The sequence below is a fragment of the Malurus melanocephalus genome, unplaced genomic scaffold (assembly GCF_030028575.1).
Source record: "Malurus melanocephalus ecotype Western Australia unplaced genomic scaffold, MMel_1.1 scaffold_180, whole genome shotgun sequence".
Lineage (NCBI taxonomy): Eukaryota > Metazoa > Chordata > Aves > Passeriformes > Maluridae > Malurus > Malurus melanocephalus.
In genome coordinates this window covers 1,425,616-1,448,707 of record NW_026623412.1, presented here as the reverse complement: position 1 = coordinate 1,448,707, position 23,092 = coordinate 1,425,616, and the positions used below count along the sequence as shown (strand labels likewise).

At 36.5% G+C, this 23,092-nt stretch overlaps 1 protein-coding gene across 4 annotated transcripts in view; it reads left to right on the top strand.

The window, feature by feature from the left end:
* The window catches only part of NBEAL1 (neurobeachin like 1), an 83,163-nt gene that overhangs the window by 44,039 nt on the left and 16,032 nt on the right, over positions 1-23,092 (top strand). For all 4 annotated transcript variants that reach the window (XM_057372879.1, XM_057372877.1, XM_057372878.1 and 1 more), the window contains 26 exons: positions 1,504-1,672; positions 2,692-2,825; positions 3,213-3,372; positions 3,469-3,571; positions 4,280-4,436; positions 4,921-5,079; positions 5,420-5,579; positions 5,856-5,944; positions 6,755-7,336; positions 7,897-8,072; positions 8,425-8,578; positions 10,062-10,190; positions 10,491-10,796; positions 10,910-11,059; positions 12,000-12,157; positions 13,606-13,730; positions 14,563-14,689; positions 15,754-15,902; positions 16,770-16,903; positions 17,583-17,684; positions 18,827-18,922; positions 19,028-19,152; positions 20,373-20,513; positions 20,606-20,736; positions 21,727-21,836; positions 22,431-22,548. In XM_057372879.1, coding sequence (XP_057228862.1) covers positions 1,504-1,672; positions 2,692-2,825; positions 3,213-3,372; positions 3,469-3,571; positions 4,280-4,436; positions 4,921-5,079; positions 5,420-5,579; positions 5,856-5,944; positions 6,755-7,336; positions 7,897-8,072; positions 8,425-8,578; positions 10,062-10,190; positions 10,491-10,796; positions 10,910-11,059; positions 12,000-12,157; positions 13,606-13,730; positions 14,563-14,689; positions 15,754-15,902; positions 16,770-16,903; positions 17,583-17,684; positions 18,827-18,922; positions 19,028-19,152; positions 20,373-20,513; positions 20,606-20,736; positions 21,727-21,836; positions 22,431-22,548 — 4,144 coding nt within the window. The remainder of the gene's footprint in view (positions 1-1,503; positions 1,673-2,691; positions 2,826-3,212; positions 3,373-3,468; positions 3,572-4,279; positions 4,437-4,920; positions 5,080-5,419; positions 5,580-5,855; positions 5,945-6,754; positions 7,337-7,896; positions 8,073-8,424; positions 8,579-10,061; positions 10,191-10,490; positions 10,797-10,909; positions 11,060-11,999; positions 12,158-13,605; positions 13,731-14,562; positions 14,690-15,753; positions 15,903-16,769; positions 16,904-17,582; positions 17,685-18,826; positions 18,923-19,027; positions 19,153-20,372; positions 20,514-20,605; positions 20,737-21,726; positions 21,837-22,430; positions 22,549-23,092) is intronic.

Genomic DNA, 23,092 nt, shown 5'->3' with positions numbered 1-23,092 from the left:
GAGGCAGAACTTGGTGTAAAAATGGCAGTTGTTGTGTGCTTTCACCTAACTTTTGGAATGCTGGAAGTTATTGTCGAAATGCAAATTATATTTAGCAGGTACAACATGGTTTTATATTGAGAATCAATGGGCTAACTCTGTAGTTGGAGTACTCCTGGCTGTGCATTACATTTATTGAGAATTTATGAGGGCCACTGCTTTTACTGTCACAGTACATGAAGATATTTTGTGTGGCTTACTCTTCTTCATAATGATGTTGAATATATATTGTATATTGAGAGCGTTTTGTCATCTCTAGGCAATTCTGTCATGCTTTTCCTGCTGTCATAAACTCTGAGTTTGATTAAGATTAGTAGGATTAATACTTGTGGCWTATCAGTACAATACCATCATTTTTATCTTCAGAATGTATGAAAAAATAAGTAAGACCTGCTTTTTTTTAAGAATGGTGAACAATTGACTGTACTGGCAAACTAATTAGTTAGGAAATATTATTGGAGCTATGTTACACATATGCACTATGCAATGTGCAATCACTTGTTGAGACTAATGTTAAGAAAATTCAGAGACTTGATAGTTAATTTTGCTATGATATGAATAGTTTTAAAATACTTSCATTTGTCCTCTTTACCCAGTAGCGGGTACTTGTACTCCACAATGAWTGTCATTAGATGAAGCTGGGGAAATGAGTAGATGTATGAGTAGCTTGCTAAGATCCTGATTTTCAATTGATTTGAAGTAGTTGTGAATCACTTCTAGAAATCTTGTGATTTGAGTATRTTATACCTTACCCCAGGAATCATTGTTCAAATAACAGAATCCAGAATCGATTAAATTGGAAAAGTCCTCTGAGGTCATCAAGTTCAACCTATGACTAAACACTGTCTTGTCAATTAGACTTTGGCACTAAGTGCCACATCCAGTCTGTTCTTAAACACTTCCAGGGGCTCTCTTGTGCTATCTCTGCTTGTGAGGAGGAGGTGAGAAAAGGGACTTAGGAGACCTGAATTTTAAAGAAAAGGCTTAAAATTGATGGGTGTGTAGAGTTATTTAAAAAAAAAAAAATTGTGTTATTTTTTAACTGCCTGAAGTTGAAAACTTGCAGGAAGATGATTAAAGCAGGGATATGTATAAACTTATAGTTTTCTCTTACTGCTTGCTGCAAGTAACTTAGAAATCAGAAAAATGTTTTTCCTGTTTTTCAAATATATTTAGCAGAAGATTCTTTTAAAGCTTTCATATCCTTCTGTTTCCAGTGTTTATATGGAGGGAGGAGGAAGGAAATATAAAAAATGTGSTTTCTAAACAAGAACTGACAGGGTGTCAGTGATGTCTAAAATTTGAGCAATCCTGGTTTTCAACCGTGTTTTAAACTAGTTTCACAGTGGCCTGTGAAATATGCCAATTGGCTTGTAAGTACTCCTGTATGTGGAGTAATTATTTGCTGTGATTGAGGGGATTTTATTTATGATGGTGTTTTTCCTCCCTTTTCTCTTGGTTCAGGATATGATCAACTGTATTGGTGGAATAAATGTGCTGTTTCCATTGCTGGAACAGATCAGCTTTCTGGGTGGACAGATGACTGAGAAATCTGAAGGGGAAACACTTCCTCCAGAACTATTAACTCCTGTAGAGGGTGACTGGGTGGTGTTATCATCCACAAAGGCATCAGGTAGGAAAAAGCAGCTGRAGTGAGATAATTTTTAAGCTTGATTTTAAAAGTCTGTCTGTGAATGACAGAAAGCTGATTTTTATGTGCTAGATTTTCCAGAGCACCTATGTAAAACTGAAAGGTCTTTCTGTTCCTAGATATCTGACATGAATACTGAATACCAGGAGTCCAGCACCATGTGAAAATAATACAATAACATACTTCAAGTATAGCTATATTTAGTAACATTTTTCTTTTCTTGATTTACTGTTACTGGTGCCAAGGTATGACATTGTTTTAATTTCAGTTCTGATTATTTTGAGGAATTATATTTGATGTAAAACCTACTGATACAGTAGGAGAAACTTCCCTACAACTTGAGTGCTGGGTCACACAGCCACATGGACACAGCAGCATCACAACAGTACTATTAAGCCTTGAGCCCAAGTTTTATTTTCTCAATAAAATGTTCAGACTCCTACCTCTTGCACACACATTTTGGATTAAAATTAAAATAAATAGAAAGGATGCTTTAAAAAAACTTCTCTAATATTGAGAATTAGCTTTGACTCTAACAAGAACTACTGAGAAGTCAGACCTTGCAAGGGAAAACACTATTTGTGTTTGTTTCAAAGATTAATTGGTGGAGTAAAGTAAAAAAAACAGATCTTTTTCTCACTATCTTTAACTTTTTGGTATACCCTGGCTAGAAAGTGTCAGTCTGCAACTAGAAAGGGAAAATAAAATAAGGGAAAGCATATGCAAACATTTTAACAAAGAATTTGTAACCTACAGCCATTGGTGAAGCAATTGAAGAAAGGGCTGGAATCACTTTGTTTTGGACAGGCATGGAATGGCTGTGATTCTGCACAGGAAAAAAAAAGGAAACTGAAGACAGTCTACACCTAAGGAACAGGAGTTGTGAAGCTCAGGAAATAGTGGGGAATGTAAACACTTGCTTTTACTTTTCCCCTCTATTTTTTGAGCAGTGATCAAATGATAAACCATAAGACTTTTGCTTCTGTTGTTCTGTTCTGCAGAAGCACGTCTGGAGAAGAACATAGTTGCAACTTTCATCTTGATGATAAAACACTTTATTCGAAGACATCATGTTAATCAAGAAAATCTCATTCACTCCCATGGAGTTGCTACCCTAGGAGCCTTGTTACAGAAGGTGAGCAAACTTGAGAACTATGCTTTAGTAATGAATTTTATGGATGAGGTCCTGATTATTTTGAAGCATAGTAGGATGCCAGGGGCTTTAAAGGCCTCCTTGGTAAGTAATTTTCTTTCTTGTGTTTCTGAAAGCAAAAAGATATGAGAAGTTGGTCTTTATCTGCAAAGTGGAATATAGTATTTCACTGTTTTTTTATGTTTTGCTTTTTTGATATATACAGTGCATTGTTATTCAAACTAGGCTATTTTTATGCCTTTTGTATTGCTGTAATTGGGCAGACATTGCTGTAGAAGATAAAAGAAGCTTAAACTTCCATTTTTWAATATAAAATATTATTAGAACATTCAGTATTCTGAGTGCTGACACCTGTTGTTATTTTGTAAGGTGCCAAGAATCTTTATGGATGTGAATGTACTGATGGCTGTACAGCTGTTGATAGAACAAGTCTCAGTGGAAAAGAACATGCAGCTTTTGCAACAGATGTATCAACACTTACTTTTTGACTTCAGTATCTGGAACAGTGGTGACTTTCCCTTCAGAATCGGTGAGCTCTTGAACTTGGGCAACTGTGTGAAGATGCAGTTCTCTTTACTTGACACAAATCTTTATCKTGATTCTAAAAGAAAACTTTAAATTGTAGGACATATACAGTATCTTTCTACAATTATCAAAGACAGTAGAAGACTCTTCAGAAAGAAGTACGGTGTGCAATTTCTTCTAGACACACTGAGGATTTATTATGGGTATGAGTTTTACTATTTCTGTCTCCTTATTTATTGTATGTGGCTCTTGGGKTTTTTTGCCATCATTCAAATGAGAAAATTAATGAACGAAATTGCAGGTTGGGTTTTGGTGGTTGATTTAATTTACARAATTGTGTTAATTTTTTCTTCCTGTTCGACTTACTAGTTTATTTTGCCTTGAATTTTTATATTAATATTATGTAGTTTGTCATTGACACTAGGGGTGTTTGTATAAGTAATTAAAATTACAAAGTTGTAGGACTTGTGTTCAACAATGCAAATTAAGTCACAGATCATTACCATCATAAAAAGAGAGGGTGTTTAGCATTTTAAGTTACTTTAAATACCGGTAGAATTTGCAGTAGGACCTAAAATTTTACCTTTCACTAAAATTGATGATTTTTAATTGCTTATAAATGTAGCTATGTCCTTGAGGAAGGTTGGCTAGAGACTGCTCTTTCCTGTGGGAGGTGAGAACCTTCAATCCTGACTTACATCCAGATAATACAAGTTTACATTTAAGAGCTTTTATAGACCTATTAAATTTGAACTCCCTATTACTATTAATTTGCTTGCATTCAGTGAAAATTGAAAACTTGTTCATGATACCTGGGTAGATGAAAAATTACCAAACTGACATGGTCAAATTGTTATTAATGAGCCATGAAGAACTTTCTTAGGCTGCCTTTCTGGTCTGTTGGCGTATAGGACAGGTTGTAAAGACAGCGMTTTGGCTCCTGATGACCTGAGAACAATACGGACATCCCTGTATGGACTGATCAAATATTTCCTGAGCAAAGGTGGAACACATGAAGAAATTCAGAGCATTGTAGGATACATAGCTGCCACCAGTGATGAGGAGCAGGTATCCAACATGGCATAAATTAATGGCAAAATCTGTACATATTTTTGTTTTGCTTCTTGGTGTTTAGAAATCTTGCCTTGTATACATGAAAGAAGGGTGAGCAAAGAAGAAAATGACAAGCAAAATGTCAGCTGATGTGTGGCTCTGTTTAGATGTAGCTGAGATAGGACGTGCCATTAGAATAGTTGTCTTCATTTACAAAACCAAATGAAYTGAACTTCAGCTGATCAGGAATTGTAACAATGTAGCTTCTATTTTGTAGATATCAGTAGCACTTGATACTTGCTTTGTATCTCTGCTGACAGTTTGATAAGGTGTTCTATATAGAGGAAAAAAGTATTAAAAATTGTTTAAATGCAGTAATACTGAGCAACAGAATGTCTATTAACCAGCAAAGGTAAAATTTAAAAACCAAGAAAATTGTCTAAAACAGAGCATGAAGTCTGAATGACTGCGGATTAATTTAGTTGTCTTAATTTTGTAGCTCTGCGGAATTTTGGATGTTCTCTTCAGCCTACTTCATTCCAGTCCAAGCCCAGACCAGCTTTTTTTATTGCTCTTTGAACCRGGGAATGCTGATATTCTTTATGCTCTGTTATTGCATCAAAGATACTCTGACAAGCTTAGAGAACTTGTGTTCAAGGTAATGAATGATACATTCCTAAATTAATCAATTGAACATAAATTGGTTTTTTTCATTGATTTGGCTGCAGAAGTGTATGTAATTACAAAGATACTAATCATACAAATTTGGCTTTTTTCCTGTGTCTTCTGTTATGTTAACTAGATGGCATTGTCACAAAGGAACTAGTGTTCTCTTCAAATAAAATATTTTGACCTTTAAAAAAAAAGTCCACGTTGTTTGAGTTAGCTTAYCAATAAACTTCAAGAACTGTGAACCAGCATGTTATATCATACACARGTTTAAGAGATCTGGATGCTTTTTGGTGTTTAATTTGCATTTGTGCTACTTTTTTTTGCAGATTGTGGAAGAGATGCTGAAATGTACCAAAGTTTATGAACGTAGCAAGCACCGTATGAGACTTAGAGAAGTGGGATACTCTGGGCTGGGGCTCCTTCTGAATGAATCACCAGTTACTGTTTCTCTTATTAGAAACCTTCTTAACCAAGTTCTATATGCAGGTAATTGACAAGTGCCATGTCTAACATTAGTCCACTTCTGCTGCTCAGAGGCAAGCTTGGTTTTTGCTCAGGAAAGCCAGAGGTGTTACTTGTGGAGCTGTTCTGTTCAAAGTTCCCATTAGTCTTCACTGACATTTTCTTAGTTCTCTGAAGTTTGTTCCTTTTTCTATCCCTGYGTGTAGACATAACTTCCTAGGCAATTTTTAAATATTTGGCTGTTATATTCTCGTGTGATAATCATTTACGRTGGCTTTTTTCTTTCTTTCTTCTCTACAGATCCTACTGTGAATTATAAAGATCTCCTAGCTGTAGTGCATCTGGCTCATAAATCAGATATAAACATGAGAGTGATTATCTGTAGAAAGGTTAGTTGTCTTCTTTAGAACTGGAATACTCAATATTCAAGCCCATAAACTGTACAGTGTTCTAGCTAAATAATTTCTTTAAAACATAGTGGCAGCATTTATTGTTACTGTTTTCTTCAGCAATTATTTTACTTTAGAGATTAAACCTGTCTGTCACTTACTGTTGGATTTTGTATACTCAAGTATTTTTTTAAAGCCAAAACAAAAAGTGAAGGCTCTATTATGTTTCTCAAATACCTTGTMTTTTCTACAGGTTTGAGATAGTAGGCTCCTTGAATTACTGAGTTTTCTTAAAGCTTYTATCATTGGAATTAGTACTGAATTAGTTATGACATACCATATTGTTTTTAAGGTTACATAAAATGAAAAAGTGAAACTATAATGTACACTGTCAGTAAGCTATTAATACTGCCATTTTATTAATTTTATCAGTTTATTAGTTGCTAATCAAGCATATGTTCTATTCARTAATTTTTTTAGATAATGGTTGAATGGGATTATTTATTGAGATAAATGGTTTATGAAGGAATTGTTTCAGATGAGATGCCAAAATATGGCATCTCACCTATATGCTTTGACAGCTTTTTCTCTCCTACTCCTGAAAATGTTTTTTTCTAAAATATATCCTTTTAATGAAGAAAAATGAGTTTRTAGCTTGTTTGCTTATTACTAACCAATTGTGGCTTTTTATATAAGGTTGTAAGAAAAGTAAAGAAGTTGTAAGATTGTAAAATGTTGAATTGAAAAGCCAAATGGATGCAGTTGCAAGTTAAAATTAATGTGTAGATATGGGGAATCTTCTATCCTTAGATTTTGTACCTTTTGCATTCCCAATTGGATGCAGCAAGACAGATTTCTCAGCAGCTGGGCTGGCAGGACACTTTGATTAGGCTATTCCTGAAAGAAAACTCAGAGGTCCAGACTGGCTTTAGGGAGAACAGGATTGATTGCTCCAGGGAAGAGGAAAAAAAGCCTCCTACTGAAGAGCTTCAGAAACATCAACCTGATAAGACAGAGGGAGACAAAGCTGGCAGCTTTGCATCAGTTAATGGTCTGTTTGATCAGTGGAGTTTAGAAGACAACAAGTCCCTGGATGTCCCTGCCCATTTCTCTGTCATGCCACTGGAAGATGCATCYACAGCAGAGATGTCTTTTAGTTCGGAGGACCGAGAAGAATTGTGGCGCAGTAATCCATCACATTTGAGTTTGGATCTGTCCAGTGTTGACTCCTAYGAACTGCCTGATGTTGGGAATCAGATGACAGACAGCCAGCCCAGCACTCCTTCACCTACAGAGAGCACAAAGCCGTTCTCAGGGCAGCCTGACAAAGAGCTGGGTGTTACCAATGGTGTGGGCGTCACTGCTGAGCTTTCTCTATCTGAAAACCAAGGAGTAAGTAGCACACTCCCGATGTTAATAGTTTTYCCAGCTGTTGGCAATTTCTTTTTATTCTGTCAATCTCCCTAATAATTTTTTTTTGTCCCTCCTATCTTCCAACAGAGAAGTGAGCAATGTGGCTCATTTATAGTGAGTAGGGGTGCTTCCTTTTGTAATGTGTATTATTTTTTGATTGTCTGTTTGGGATAGCTTTGATGTTGAAAGAAAAGAACAAACAAAAAACCAAAAATCAACCTTCTCTCCCAGCTACAAGAAATCATAAACAAAAAACTACMAACTGCCTTCTCTCTTCTATATTTAAACATCCTTTATCAACCAGAGGAGGGATGGAGCAGACTTGCTGTGAAAAAATCAAGGGTAGCTAAAGGCAGCTTGTTTTGCATACAAGCAAGCCACAGTCTCTTATATTCATGTTTTCATGACCTTTTCAGTTGGACTTTGGAGTGCACAGTTTCAGATGTTGAAACATGAAAGCATAGGGGGTGTAATGAATAAGAAATGTTCTGAAGTTTTTCTACAATAGAAGGTCTTTAAATATTTCACTTCTTTTGTAGGGGAGTGATAATGAACTCATACAGTTACTCACAGACATCCTGCTGTGTATAATGTGGAAAGGTATTGAAAAATCTGATGATGATGCTTGGATTGAGAGAGGACAGGTATTCTCTGCTCTCACCAAACTGGGGATGTCTAATGAGTTGCTGCGGCCTTCTGATGAAATAAAACTCAAGTGAGTGTACGGTTCATCCCTTTTGAGGATAAACAGAAAAAGTGAGGGACATGAGTGAAGCTGGGAAAGAGTGGGTGTTTCCCAGTAGGATGTACTTTCTTTGCTCTTTCTTCACATTCAGACAGAAATATATTCCAATACCTATTTAGGAGTGTCATGCAGGCAGAAGGTTTTAAAACTGTTTCCCTGTTTTCATGAGTCTCAATCGCTTTTATCTCATTGCCTTATCAAGAAGATGGCAGTTATGTAACTGCAGACTAAGAGATTCAATTAAATGCTTAAGTGGCTTTTAAAAAATCCAATTACACTTAGAACATGTAATACTTACWTTGGGATTTTGTTTTCCATGCAGCTTGCTGGAGAAGATGTTAGAATGGTCAGTCACTGATAACAGAGATTCAAAAGCTCTCCCTACACATGCTGAAAATGCCTTCAAGCTCTTGCTAATTGTACAAGATTTCCTGCAGGCAGAAGGACTAATTAATTCAAATTTATGGACAGAAAAGGTACAGTAACTGCATCATGGAAGTACTGTATATAGGCTGAAACGGTTATAAGAAAGTTGTTTGTTTGGACACTGTCATCTCTTCTAGTCATATGTTTTTAAACCACAGATACTACTGAGTAAGGATTTATAGTGGAATGGATTYGAGTKCCCATTTATGAATAAAAGAGTGTGAATACGTACCACAGAGAATATAGTTAATTTTGCAAATTGAATAGGCATGTAAGTGGTACTCTTTACTGAGAAACCAGGTCTCTTCAGAGTGGGAAATATTTAGGAAATGTGAAAGCCAACAAAACAGTGTCAGTTGTAGCCTAAGCTGATTTTGCACTGGTTATCAGTATTTAGGATTCCATGCATGTCCCGAATAAAAGACCAGCCAAAACTCTGCTCTCAGTTGGGAGTTGGGAAAAATCACTTCTGGCTATTGACCCATAATCGAGTTTCAACAACCATAATTTTTCTGAACATTTATGTAATCTCTGGCACTGGTCTTGCATCCTCCACATTCTGAGTTGTCATTGCTTTTCAGTTGTTCTAAGCAAAAGGGTGGAGAGTACATGGAAACTGTCTTTATATCACAAGAAATCCCTAAAAAATATTTTTAAGGCTCCTTTTTTTTTAAATATAATGTCAAGAGTCATTAACACATTAACAGTAATTCCTAAGCTGTTCTCCAAAATGTCTGCTTATAAGTAAACACAGCTTAAGGCTTTAAATTGCTTGTTTTTAAAAAAGTCTCTTCTTGGTAAAGGCTTTGCCTTCTGTTGAGAAACATAATTAGAAATGAGATCTGAACTTTGGAACAGTAAGTGTTGTGCTTCTTGCCAACTCTGGTTTGAAAATAACAGTACTTTCATAAATTCTCTTCCACTGTGCCTGGCAAGAATTTAAAGCACTGTAATGTCCTAAACAGGATATTTCAGTCAGAATGATTTTACATTCAAGTAATTTGTTAGAGGATGTCAAGGTGTATTAGTTTTAAACTAACACATTTGGGTAATGAAATGTGCCATCTGCACATACAAAGCTTTCACAAGGTTTGTATCACTCTTCTACCTAAATACTGACAGAAAGAAGTACCTCTTAGAGTGAGTCTTCTAAACTTTCTAAGGAAATGGCATTTTCTGGAGTTAAATTATAGGAAAAACAATAAGCATATATACACTCCCTCTCTCTCTCTCTCTCTCTCTCTCTGTATATCTATATATATATATATATATACAATATATATGGCTTTATTTAGGGAAGACACTTGACTTAACATATACTGGGCTAGGTAGATTTTTGTTGTCAGGAATTTCTTCAAATAACCGATTTAATGCAGTGCTCTAGGATGATTTTCTGGGTTTAAGTTAGAAGTATGAACACAGCCTCTTCTTCAACTCTTTGAAATTATTGTGTCTCCAGCTAGAGTAGTCATTGTTTCCTTTATTTCAATTTATTTATTTTAATTTTATACAAATTTTCTGTTTCTGTAATAGCTCTTGGAAGAACTAGTGACTCTCATGGATAGCCTGTCAGTCTGGTACTCTGATGGCCTAGAAGCAATTAGGCTTTCACAGGTGCAAGTCCAGCTGCTCCTTGGATTCATTGCACGAGATAACTTACAGGTTTGTTGCAAATTCCTGCAAGTGATGCTGAGTTTTAAGGGAACATTTGATGTAAGGGTTGTGGTTTACGCTCRTACCAGTGAGCAGACCTGTGGCAGTTACTCATCCTTCTGCAGGGAAGATGTTTTGTTGGTTCTTACCATTTACAAATTTACTCTGCAGTCCTATTAATGTGCACTTCTGGAGTGTGAGAGAGGCAGAGGGCCTCCGTTTGAGGATGGGGCTAGGCAGGCACAAGTGGCGTAAAAAGATGGGCACTCAAAGAGGATTGCATTCGTTTTTTGTTGCTTGTTTTTGTAGGTCTGTGCTATGGCAGCAGCCAAACTAAACACCCTCCTTCAAACCAAAGTAATTGAGAGCCAGCCTGAAGCATCCTACCTCCTGGGGAAGTTGGAAGGCATTTTGAGTAGGTCAATTGAAGAGAAGACAGAAACTTACTCGTTTTTGATTCCCCTTGTTCGGACATTGATATCCAAGATTTATGAACTTCTCTTCATGAACCTGCATCTCCCTTCATTGCCTTCTACCAATGGCAGTCCATCTTTCTTTGAGGACTTCCAAGARTACTGCAGATCTGATGAATGGCAGGTTTATATTGACAAATATGTAAGTAGTAATTTCTTTTTGTATCATTTCATCCCTCTTTTCAGCCATGGAAGCAGAGGAGGAACCCATTCAGAAATCATGTTGTGCTTTTTATTTTGCTTTGATGGAACCAGATTATTCCAAATATGAAGCAGTATGAAGAGAATTCATTCAGACACGATAATGAGCAGATGGCACTTTATTGGAAAGACTGTTATGAGGCGTTTATGGTGAATATGCACAAGCGAGACCGGGAGAGAGGAGAAAGTAAACTTAAATTTCAGGTAAGGTTTTCAGTGAATGCAATGCTGTCTTTAAAGAACTCTCACAAGAGTTGCCCTCTGAAAGATGGACAAAATGAATTCCAGGATGACACAGTTCAAGTGATTGTAGACAGGTTAATTGTCTTAAGATTTTATGGCAGTGGGACTATATGCACTTGCAGGATATGCTTTCTAATTCTGCCCTCTCTATTAGGAGTCTTATGTGTAAGCAAAGTTATTTCAGTACAGTAGACCTTCCTTTTTGCACAGCAACCTAAAAATATGCTCAGCCATAAGCTGCATTTTCTTTTACTTTGATTTATGTTTTGAATTATAAAAACCTGTTCTCCATTATGAGCTTTTTGTTTGTTTTTTTTCTTGAACCCCATTTCAATACCATTAAAACACTTAAAAAACTGAACTGTTTTCATTTAATATGGGAAAACTGCTTCTAAACTGACCTTTCTGTGCGAGGTCCAGATTCAGTTTCTGCATTAGAACTAACTGGTTATTGTAGGAAATACCATGGTGAAATCACATTTCTCTGGTTTCCCATTTGCTTTCTTAATAACAAAACTTATAGGTCTATTTTATTCAAATAGCTAAAGGAAGAATATAGTATGAGTCATATTCTAGAAATTCTGAATTTAAGAAAAATCCTACCTATTAYTGTAGGATTTCTAAACTGAGCACTTTGCTGATGATGAAAAATTGCTTTCATGTGGATTCAGCATTGGTAAGGCTTTCTTCACATCTTTAAATCAAAATTTGCCATTATTTCTTCTAGCTGTAAGCTTTTTTTAATTGCTCACATCAGTATTAACTTCAAATTTCAGAATTTTTTATTGCTAAACCTTTTTTKATTTTTCTTGTTTTATGGGAATTCTTGGAAACCACCAAACAGTGTTTTCTATGGTCAGAGTTAATTCAGTGCTAGATTTATTTGCAATGGGTTTTGCAGGAGCACTTTGTGGAACCATTCAGCAGAAAGGCTCGGCAGGAAAACCTGCGGTACAACAGTATGCTAAAACAACTCAGTAGTCAACACACAGCCACTCTGAGGCAGTGGAGAGCAGCCCAGCTTTACTTATTCTCTGAACGTGGTCCTTGGGCTGAAAGGTGAGACTGGAGTTCCTAAACTTTATAYGATGCTTAAAAGGAATTTGTTCACATGACTGTTTCACATGGTTAGAATCTGGTCAGAGTGACTGCAATAACCATTCTTGAGATGTACAGTCTCAATACTGAATGGATCTTTTATCATGTTTTCTGCATTTAAATATCAGATTGCAAAGTATGAAGTGTAATKSTGAGCTTATTGCCTGGATACTTAACTAGTTATCAATTAAGTAGTTGTAAAAACATTTTGAGAGATCCTGTGCATCAGTGATTCTATGAGAGAAGATAATACGCTTGCTAATAGAGACTTTTGAATTTTTATATATGAAACTAAGTTCAATGTAAGAGTACATATTGCTTGTCATAGCTTTTGGGGAAGTTCTCAATAAAGTTTTTTTGTAAGTCTTTTAATTGCCATTAGCTTCAAGTATAAATGATTTAATGTATTTCAGTAGAAAACACTGTTAAACAGGGCTGGTCCTGTTGAAACCTTTATCAGTGATTTGGATTAAGCCTTTGACTGCACCCTCAGTAAGATCACAGATGRCACCAAGTGGGAGTGTTGATTTGCTGGAGGGCAGGAAGACTCTGCAGAGGGTTCTGTGTATTGTTCGAAAAGGCCAAGTGCCAGGTCCTGCCCCTGAGTCACAATAACCCCATGCAGCTCCAGGCTGGGGYGGACTGGCTGGAGCAGAGCTCAGCAGCAAAGGACCTGGGGGTGCTGGTCAACAGCKGCTGAGCATGAGCCAGCARTGCTCAGGTGGCCAGCAAGGCCAGTGACACCTGGCCTGTGTCAAGAATGGTGTGGCCAGCGGGACCAGGGCAMTGACTGTCCCTCTGTACTTGGCACTGGCAAAGTGCCTCACCTCAAGTGCCGTGTCCAGTTCTGGGCCCCTCACTGCAAGAAGGACATTGAGGCGTTGGATTGAGTCCAGAAAAAAGCACTGATGTTGATGAAAGGTCTAGGAAAGTGTAATGAGGAGTGGCTAAGGAAGCTGGGGCTGTTTAGCTCAGGTAGACCTCATTGCTSTCTRCAACTCCCTGAGAGGAGATTGTAGTTGAGGCAGGGATTGGTACCTCCTTCCATGTCATAAGTGAAAGGACAAAAGAAAATGGCCTCAAGTTGTGTCTGGGAAGGTTCTGATTAGATATTAGAAAATAATTTTGGGGTGATTATGGTGATGGTAGGTTGTCAGTTAGACTTGATGATCTTGAACATCTCTTCCGATCTTAGTAATTCTGTGAAAATAAATGCTGTTTACAAAGTAAAGAGTGATGGTCAGAGCTGCAGTGTGAAATGAAAGCAATAAACTGCATTTTATTTTTATTTTACAATATACAAGTGGATGACCAGTCCTTTTCTAGGTATGCATTCTTTTGTAATCAGTTCATTCATGTAGGTCTTTACTCTTTTAACACTGTTTTTATGAATATTCCTGCTTTCATAGGAAACAGCATCCTATTCACTGGAAACTTTCAAATGTGGAAAACTTTTCACGTATGAGACTAAAACTAGTACAGAATTACAGCTTCAACTCTCATCAGGATGCTAGTGACCTGAGAGATAATTTAGGTAAAGTTGTATTGGTTTTTTATTTCTCTTGAATTATTACCAAAGAAAGATACCCACTTTCCTCTTTGTATTTAACAAGCTGTATATGCTAGATACATAAATCTTGAGTTTTCTCAATCTAATTTATAATAAAATTTGTAATATTAGAATGGTGCTTTGACCTGAAAGAGCATATTCCTACTGCATAGAAGTCTTTTACCCTGGTTCATTGAAATGTGTGGTTTTGTGGTGCAATAAAAGAAGTTCACTCCTTGGTTTTAAAGTAAGCTCTCGCAAACTTTCTTGGATAATATTATTTCTTCRTGAAAGAAGCAATAAGGTCAGATTCAGCAGCGTTTGTTCAAACATTTTAGAGTTTATTATTAAACCATGTAGAAATGAAGCGCTTTGTTTTGGAAGTCTAAGTTGGGGGTGTAAGTGTTAAGTTAGGTGTATTGAATATCAAGGCTCAAGAAAAAAAAAAAAAAACAAATCCCTAATAACACTCTTTTAAACCCACATAAGGAAAAAGCAAATGTAGTTCTTTTTTTCCAGAGGTAGCAGTGCAATGTCTGGAAGAACATTGCAAAATATTTAATTAGAAGTGTGCACATCAGAATTCAATTTGAATTTTTCTTAGGTGTTGTGTTCCCTTTCTACTGTCATAATTTTCAGTGCGCCTCAAGGACATTTTTTAGTGTTCTGCTTAACCAGAAAAATATTTTAAGAAGTCTGATTGCTTCTTACTTGGTTAAAACCAAAGTTCAACCGTAGAAGATACACTGAGTAGTTTAGATTTCCAAAAATATTGTAGCAAAAAGAAGTTCTGAGCTGTTATATGTATTTATGATAGGTGTGCACCAGACACAGCCCTCTAGTGAGTCTCTGCTTCTGGAGGTGGTGAAGCAGGTGAAAGTGAGTTACTTGGAAGATGATGTTCTAGAGCTACCAGAAGAAGACACAGCAGCCAGTTCCAACTTGTGAGTAGAACAGAATGAAACAATTGTGATTTGTTTCTGTGCTAGGGATAAGGAATGAGGAATAACTTTGGAAATTGAGTAGCATACAAAGCTTGCTTCTGTCTGGCTTTGACAATTCAATCCAGGGCAGTTCTAATCAGCAAAGTTAGTGTTGGATTTATAATTGTCAGCACTGAGACATGAAAAGCCCCAGGAAAAAGAAGGCAGAGCCGATGTTTGTAGGGTTCTGTTAGTGATCCGCTGCTCACAGTTGGTCTGAAGCTGAAGCTACAGAACCGGTGAAGCTTTTCTACAATGTACATTGGATATAACTGTCAAGAGGCAATCTGCCCTGTAAGGACATAGACTAGACTGGAGCTGCCTCTTGTCCATAGTTGCCACAGCCATTCATTCTACTGTCAGCTGCATAGCATGGAAATCTGTGTGGTGGGCATTTAAATGCTGGAGAGTGCCCTGTGTTTAAGAGCATTCCAGAGAGGCCTGCTGTGCTTTCTTCATGTCACTTGTGTGACTGCAAAAAAAAGAAAAAAGGCAGAAGAGGGAGGATAGCAAATGCTTTGCTTCAGTAGTTGGACATGTTGTGGTGTGCATGCATCTATGTGTGTCTGTGCTGTTCAAGTCCTGTAGAGATATGGCACTCTGAGTGATACTGATACATCTAGTACTTTAAAGGTTATTAAATGCTTGCTATAGACTATAGCTGAATAACCCTGAAGATAGTTTTAGGCACACTAACTGGAGCTCAGCTTGGCTCTGGGGCACAGAATTTAAGCACCTACCAATTAAATAAGGAAGAGAAATGCAGCCTGATGTTTTCATGCTTTAGGGGAAGTCAAATTCCTTGTGTCTGAGAACAAAATGTCAGGACAGAAGAGCAATGCTATGAAATTGTTTGTGGTCCAGTCTGAAAAACCCAAGATTACTGATGAAAGTAGTTTTATGTAATTGTTTATGTTTTTTTGTAGTTTTAATGCCATTCAAATTTGATTCTTTTCTGGACTGTGATATTACCAAGGACCTAACCAACAGTATAATCTATCCAACATTTGGTGGTGTTTTTGCAGGGATGAGAAGGACGAGGAAAGTCAGAAAGAAAAGCTAATATTGTCTGAAGACTGTGAACTCATTACAGTGATTGACGTGATACCAGGCAGGCTGGAGGTCACTACTCAGCACATCTACTTCTTTGATGGTAGCATTGAAAAAGAGGAAGGTGAGCACAGTCAATGTCTCTTTGTATTCAGTGCAGTTCAACATTCTGCTTTTAGTAGGCTAAGTTTATGTTTTGAAAATGAGTGTCAAAATAATTGTCAAAGTTGTTGATCTGTAGTTAAAATTAGTATTGCGCCTGATGGCCAGTGGCTGGCTGATCTCTTCAGTTTCAAAAATCTGTAACTGTACTTTCTGAGCTGGTAAATTGATTCACTGTACTGTACTGTAACTGTACTTTCTGAGCTGGTAAATTCTTAGCGTTTCTTAAATGTAACTTATTAAGATACCTGCTGACTGAAAAAAAGTTACTGCCTCTAATTTGCTTCATAAATGGCATCTCTGATCTTCCTAACAAATAATGCTTTACTCATGCATTGATTAAAATATGTAGTAGTATATACACATTAACCATCTGTATTAATTTAGGGAATTCTATTAGAACACACACAGCTAGCTATGAAAACATCAAAGCGAAATATAGGGCAAATGATAGTAACATTTTCCAAATCAGTATACCAAAATGGCAGCCTTTGGGAAATCTAAACATAAAAGTTTGTTTGAGCCTGTTTAAGAAAGCAAAGGGGATTGGTTCATACTTTTTGTCRACAGAATACATTTATTATGTGTCTTTAATCAGAAAACAAAAGCAAATTCTACATTCCATCAGATACTTCTTGCTTCATTTCTTTCAGTACAATATCTGAAGTTAGTATTTTCCTAGCAAAATGGTTAATGAAGTCAGCTATAATACTTTGCTTTTCTAGGGRTAACTCTGAGGTGATTGGAACTTGTACTGCACTGTGTCTGTATGAAAAGGGTTTGTTTTTTAGTTTATATTCCAAGTCAGTAAACAAAGTGCTCTTCCTAGGGGTAGGTTTTGATTTCAAATGGCATCTTTCTGAAATTCGAGAGATACATTTGCGTCGGTACAACCTGAGGAGGTCAGCTTTGGAGATCTTCCTTACCGATCAAACCAACTATTTCCTAAACTTCAATAAGGAGGTATGGATTTCCTAAATTTAATGGATATATAGAATTAGCATAAGAGTCAAGTTTAAGTTTAGTGGTTGTCTTTCATAACCCTGTAACRCTAGTAGCAAAAGGTTTGTTTTACACAGTTATTATGGAAAACTAGACTGCGGACTGATATCTACAAGCTGATTAAATGTGAAAAGATAGATAAAACAAGATTATCATTTTTCCTCTCTCTCATTCTCTCTGTTATACAGAATGGTTATTTAATTAAAATTACATCAGTAGTAATCTAGATGTCTTGAAGCCTGTAAATATTTTTAAAGATTGAACAAATTAATTACAAATCAAAGGGGACTTCCTTTTTTACAGCTACAATGGAAATGAATGATATTCCATGATTTAGAAAGGTAACCTTTCTTCCCTCTGGATAATATCAGTGATCCTTTTTATGAGTGAGTAAGATACACTCAGAACTTAGGGTGGGTTACATACAAGGAGGTCAATTTATGAACAGCTCTTAGAAAATGTGTGCTTTGGTTTTGATGTGAAGGAAGTCACATCCATCCATGTTCAAATGTTTTAAACAGCAAGAGATCAAAGTGCTTGAAAGTGTCCTATTTATTTCACATTTTAATTGGCAGATAAGTTGCTTAATTGTCAGCTTCTGTCTCCAGAACATTGGCTTATAAGTGCTGTTTTCTAACAGGTACGAAACAAAGTCTACAGTCGGATATTGTCACTGCGTTCTCCAAACATTTCTGGGACCAGATCTCCRCAGGAACTTTTCAAAGCGTCAGGTTTGATGCAGGTACGAGACTTCAGCTAAATGGTCTAAAGCAGTCCTCTGCTTTTGGAAGGAATCCTACAGTGTTTAGCTGACAGCTGCTAACTTCTGTACTCTCAGCCTGGCCCCCAAACTTTCACGTGCATGTTTCTGGAAGTGTTTGGTTTGTGTTTACAGTCAGGTACATGTGTAGAGCCAGACTCTGTTGATGTGATTGACAGGCATTCCAACATGAATACAAAACATGTGGCACAGTTGCTTCTGGTTTTAGTCTGTGATCTTGAATGCACATTTTGAAACTTCATTCACTAGATGTGCTAAATATTTCCCCTGCTATCTTTTCATGATGGGGCTTTCAACAAAACACTCATGAAGATTAAGTGAGAATTATTAATATTAATATTAAAAAAAAAAGTCATAACATCTGTATTACCATAAATGYGGATACATTTTTATATGTAATAAATGTATTTTTATTTTCCATCTCTTTCTGCCAAAATTGTTTTCTCTGAGGGAGGAAGCTTTACAAATAACATTAAAATATTGGAAATACTTTGATTGTTCTTTGTTTTCCTAACAATAAAAACTATCCAGTCGTGTATTTACAAGAGAAAATATCATCTGTAATGGCACATCTCCAACACCCTACAGACAAATACTGAGCTCTTCTGAACACAGCTATGTCTGCTCTTTTGTTTAGAATACAATCATGGAGCAAAGCTGCACAGACARTTTGGTTTGCAAGTTCTTATACTGTTAACCAGTGGGAGAATAATTCATAAATAAATTTTGATCTTAATACTCTAATGGATTTCAAAGTTCTGCTCCCCTTTTTATCAGTACCTGTTAATATCCCTGCTTGTTTCTTTATTTCTATTTTTCTTTTTACTGAGGCTGCTAATTGTCTGCAGCTCTGTATTTGAAACAGTACTGTTGTCAATCAGGACCTGATTTCAATGAAATATAGATGGAACAATCACTMAATCAAAGAGAAAATAAACTTTATTATGAGAAATTGATTCTGAGCTTTCATACAGTTTTTGTGGTCTTGTGCTTTTTGCTTGCCAATGCTGTCCTCTGGCAGATAGATACTGACAAGATGTGTAATTTGCAATAATTATATATTTGATATAGTGAATGCCATTTTATCTYCCATTGTCTTTCAGAAATGGGTGAATAGAGAAATATCCAACTTTGACTACCTTATTCAGCTGAACACCATGGCAGGACGTACTTACAATGACCTTGCTCAATATCCTGTGGTAAATATAAAAGCTAATTTAAAAATTTTTGACAAAGATATGTTTTTTTTCTGTTTTGAAAGATGTATTTTTAACCTCCGTTGGGTGTTTAATTTTKGTTTTCAGTTTCCCTGGATTTTACAAGATTACACTTCAGAAGAGCTGGACCTGAACAATCCTGCAGTATTTAGAGACCTGTCCAAACCCATAGGTGTGGTAAATGAGAAGAATGCGAAGACTGTGAAAGAGAAGTATGTATTTGAACACTTGGTTRTATTTCTCTGTCTTTTCTGAGCCTCCAGGCTAGTAAGACATTTAAAAAACAAAGTTGTGATGGTGATATTTTAAAAGCTGGTTTTATAATGTAACAGATGCATTTGCAAAGGTYGTTGATTTGTTGTTTCTGCTGCTTTCAGACTATATTATATGGCACTCAGTTATATGGCAGTGAAAGGACAAAACTTACTGTTATAAATTTYCAATTGTTTCTCAGCTGTGGAGATGAAAAACTCAGGCTGTAGAAACAATTTAATGGCCCAGCAGCTTGAAAAGACATAACRTGTGCTGTGTCTACATCAAGATAAGGAATGTGAAATCATACTGATGAGTTGAGCTGCCTGTGGTAAGAGGTAGCATTGATCCATAGTCTGTGCTCYCTCCTTTTTTCAAGCATAGATWATTATCTTCAACATAAAATACATCWCAATGACTGTCAGCAAGTCTGTTGTGGGTATAAATGGCAGGTACATGCACCCCCATAGCAGAGTAGTGATCTTTCCTTTTCTGTGTGGGAGTGAGTGTGCYATCATAACAGACTCTAGTCAGGTATTTTCCAAAATTCAGAAAACCTGGAACATGGAGGATTTTCCTTGAATGATTAGGCTCTGTCCTGACTGTAATGAAATTGGTTCTCTAAGAATATGTTTAACTAGAATTTCTTTTACTGGCCTTGTGAGGCTGAGGAATGTATCAGCCAGATGGTGGCATGGTAGAGTGAGCTTGCCAGTAGAGAAGGAAATGGGCATGAGTGTGAATTAGATCTCTCATTTGCATCTTGGCACAGTCACACACACACTTCTTAAATCTTGCAGGAAAACATCACAATGGTAATTTACTTTAATAGTAAATACTTGGTTTAGTGATGTGGAGTGTTTTGGTCTKTTGTACAAGATCGTCAGTCCCTTTGGCTGGTTTTTGACAGCTGATAGCAGATGCCCAGGGAAAAGTATAACAGGCATGCAAAGGCTTAATCTGGTTTACATTTCTATCTTTCAGCAGTATTTTGCTTAGGGACTTTCTGAATAAGATTAGGAATCTTCACGTTTGGTAGAACTCAACGTATTTTTCTCTTCTAGATTGATGTGGTCATTTCTTTTGAATCTTTACCTGGAATAAGCATAATCCACATGTAAATCAACTATGATGCTCAACTATAATGCTCAGTTGTATTTATGAAGATTTCTTGTTTTAGATATGAGAATTTTGAGGATCCTCTTGGGATGATTGATAAATTTCACTATGGGACACATTACTCAAATGCTGCTGGTGTCATGCATTACCTCATTCGGGTAGAGCCTTTCACAACTCTTCATATCCAGCTTCAGAGTGGCAGGTATGCTGAGCAAATAAACAGCCTCTTCCTATTTCTTCCTTGTCATTTTACTGAGGGAATTATCGAAGTCAACCTGAGTATCTGATCCACAGATTTGACTGTGCCGACAGACAGTTCCACTCTATTCCTGCTACCTGGCAGGCACTCATGGACAACCCCAATGATGTCAAGGAACTTATCCCAGAGTTCTTCTACTTTCCAGAATTCCTGGAGAATCAAAATGGTAAACTGGCTGCTAAGAATATTCTCACATAAAACTGTTTCTGGATTATTCAGAAAATAATAGTTCCAACCATTTGTGAATGCTAAGGAACACTTGTTACTAACTTTATGGTATGATCATAGACGCTAATCATCACGCTGGCTTCCAACTGTTTAGTGAAGATACCAGTTGTGTTAAGCAACAGCTTAAACATAGTTTAAAATTCAGGCTATGCATTTAAGGATGGCTAAAAATARTGTTGCTTACCCAATGGAAAGTATCAGAAATGCTCACTTGGATGTTTGAAAAACTTAGTAATAGTTAATACTTATTAAATACTTAGCAAGAGTTAATAGAGCTAAATTATATTTATTATAATGCTGATTGAAAAGACAGTATCCTACATTCTGGTATGAGACTCCTGGGCATTTTTGAATTCACATTTATTGTTTAGTGATTTGTTTCTCTACCTTTGCACAATTTGAAAATGGATTGGTATTGTGCTGCTACAATCTAGTACTAGAGTTCTAAATTAGAGCTAATTGAGCTAATTAGTCCCACTTTCATCAAGTCATTTAACTATGTAGAGTTGTTTCAGTGATAGCTGGTGAGATTTAAGATTCCTTTAAAGGCTTGATTTTACAAGTAAAAAACCTCTAACTTTCTTCTTATGAATAACCTTAAGGAGCTGTTTCGGACTCTTAATGCTGGTAAAGTAAATGCAGATGGTTTAAAGATGGATGTGTAAAAGATTAATGCTACTTTTATGGTTGGGATTTCAGCTTCAAAATAATTTACATATTTTGGATGATTTTTATCCTTTATCATTTAAAACTGTAAGTACACAGAACAGAACTTCAGCTCCTATGTCAGGAGATTTACATTAAGAATTTTTCAGTAACCTTCTCTTGCATTGAGAAAAGCATGATTTTTAATCTTTATTGAAAAACCAACTTGAAATACTTGAAATATTTTGTAGTGACTCTTAAACTTGTCTGCATTATTCACTAGGTTTTAACCTAGGCCAGCTTCAAATGTCCAAAGAGGTGGTAAATGATGTTGTTCTGCCTAAATGGGCCCATTCCCCAGAAGACTTCATTTACAAACACAGGAAGGCTCTGGTAAGGTGTTGTTTGTATGTGAGACAAAATCATAAAGGAAGTGACTGCACATTGTTGCTGTGGCTTCGATATAACACAAGTTGGATGACATTCAAACTGGRGTTGTGGTTGCATTTGACATTACAAGTAACCTTAGAACTTCCAGTTAAAAACTCTGTGCATGTTGATAAATTGCTGAAAAGAGCATTTAATCTCTTGGCCATTTTGGGCACTAATGATTTGGGCATTTGCTGACCTAAGAGATAAAATGCAGAGTTAGGTTAGCCTTGTCTTGCTATTTAAAGCTTTTTCTGTATGGTATCAGGGAGCTGGCAGGTTGCCTTCCTTTGTACAATTTGCATTTCAGTAGTGCAGATGTGGATCTGTTGTGTCGCTGTATTGATTTTCCCTCTTACCTGGCAGTTACTGCCCATAATACGTGAGGATATTCTTATGCTTCTACCCTTTCTTATGCTTCTGCCCTATACATTGATAAGTACCTAATCTGTGGATACTTTTAGTTTAGGAATTCAATCTTTTCCACAGAAAAGAGTAAAAACGGCATGTTGGGAGCAGTACTTCTCTTATTCTTACAAGAGTGTTTTTTCCTTCTAGGAATCTGAGTATGTTTCTGCTCATCTTCATGAATGGATAGATTTGATTTTTGGCTACAAGCAGAGGGGACCAGCTGCAGTGGAGGCGCTTAATGTGTTCTATTATTGTACTTACGAAGGTACAAAGCAGTTTGTTCCCTTGTCATTGTCATCAGACTTGTGAGTTTTCATTATTAGAAGACACTTGATCAGCGAGCATACCATTCARTAGCATATGGTAAGGCAGCAGATTTATAGATGAAATATGGCAGCAAACCTTGTAATGTATCATTGGAAAAACAGTACAGTTCTTTTTTCTTTGAAAGGAGGGCTRTTACAGTTTGTTGTGGTTTTTTTCTAGAAGTTATTGGGTTCTCTTGTCACTTTCTTATTTGCTTGCTTAAAAGCATTTGTGGGAAGAGGGTTTGTGGTTTAGAGTTCAGGCATGTTGCTTAAAAACAACTAATATTAGAGGCAAATGCTAATCTGTTAATTTCAAAGCTAAATTTTGGATGGCTTTTGTGTGCTAATTGTTACTTGCGTGAAAAATATTAAATTAATTTGATAAGGCAAAGGCCTTGCAATTCTTGCCCTGAGAGATACATGTAAAATTCAACATGCAGAGTGGAGTTTTCAGCTTGTATTTTAAATGGAGGCATTGTTTGAGAGATTTCCTGAGGGTAA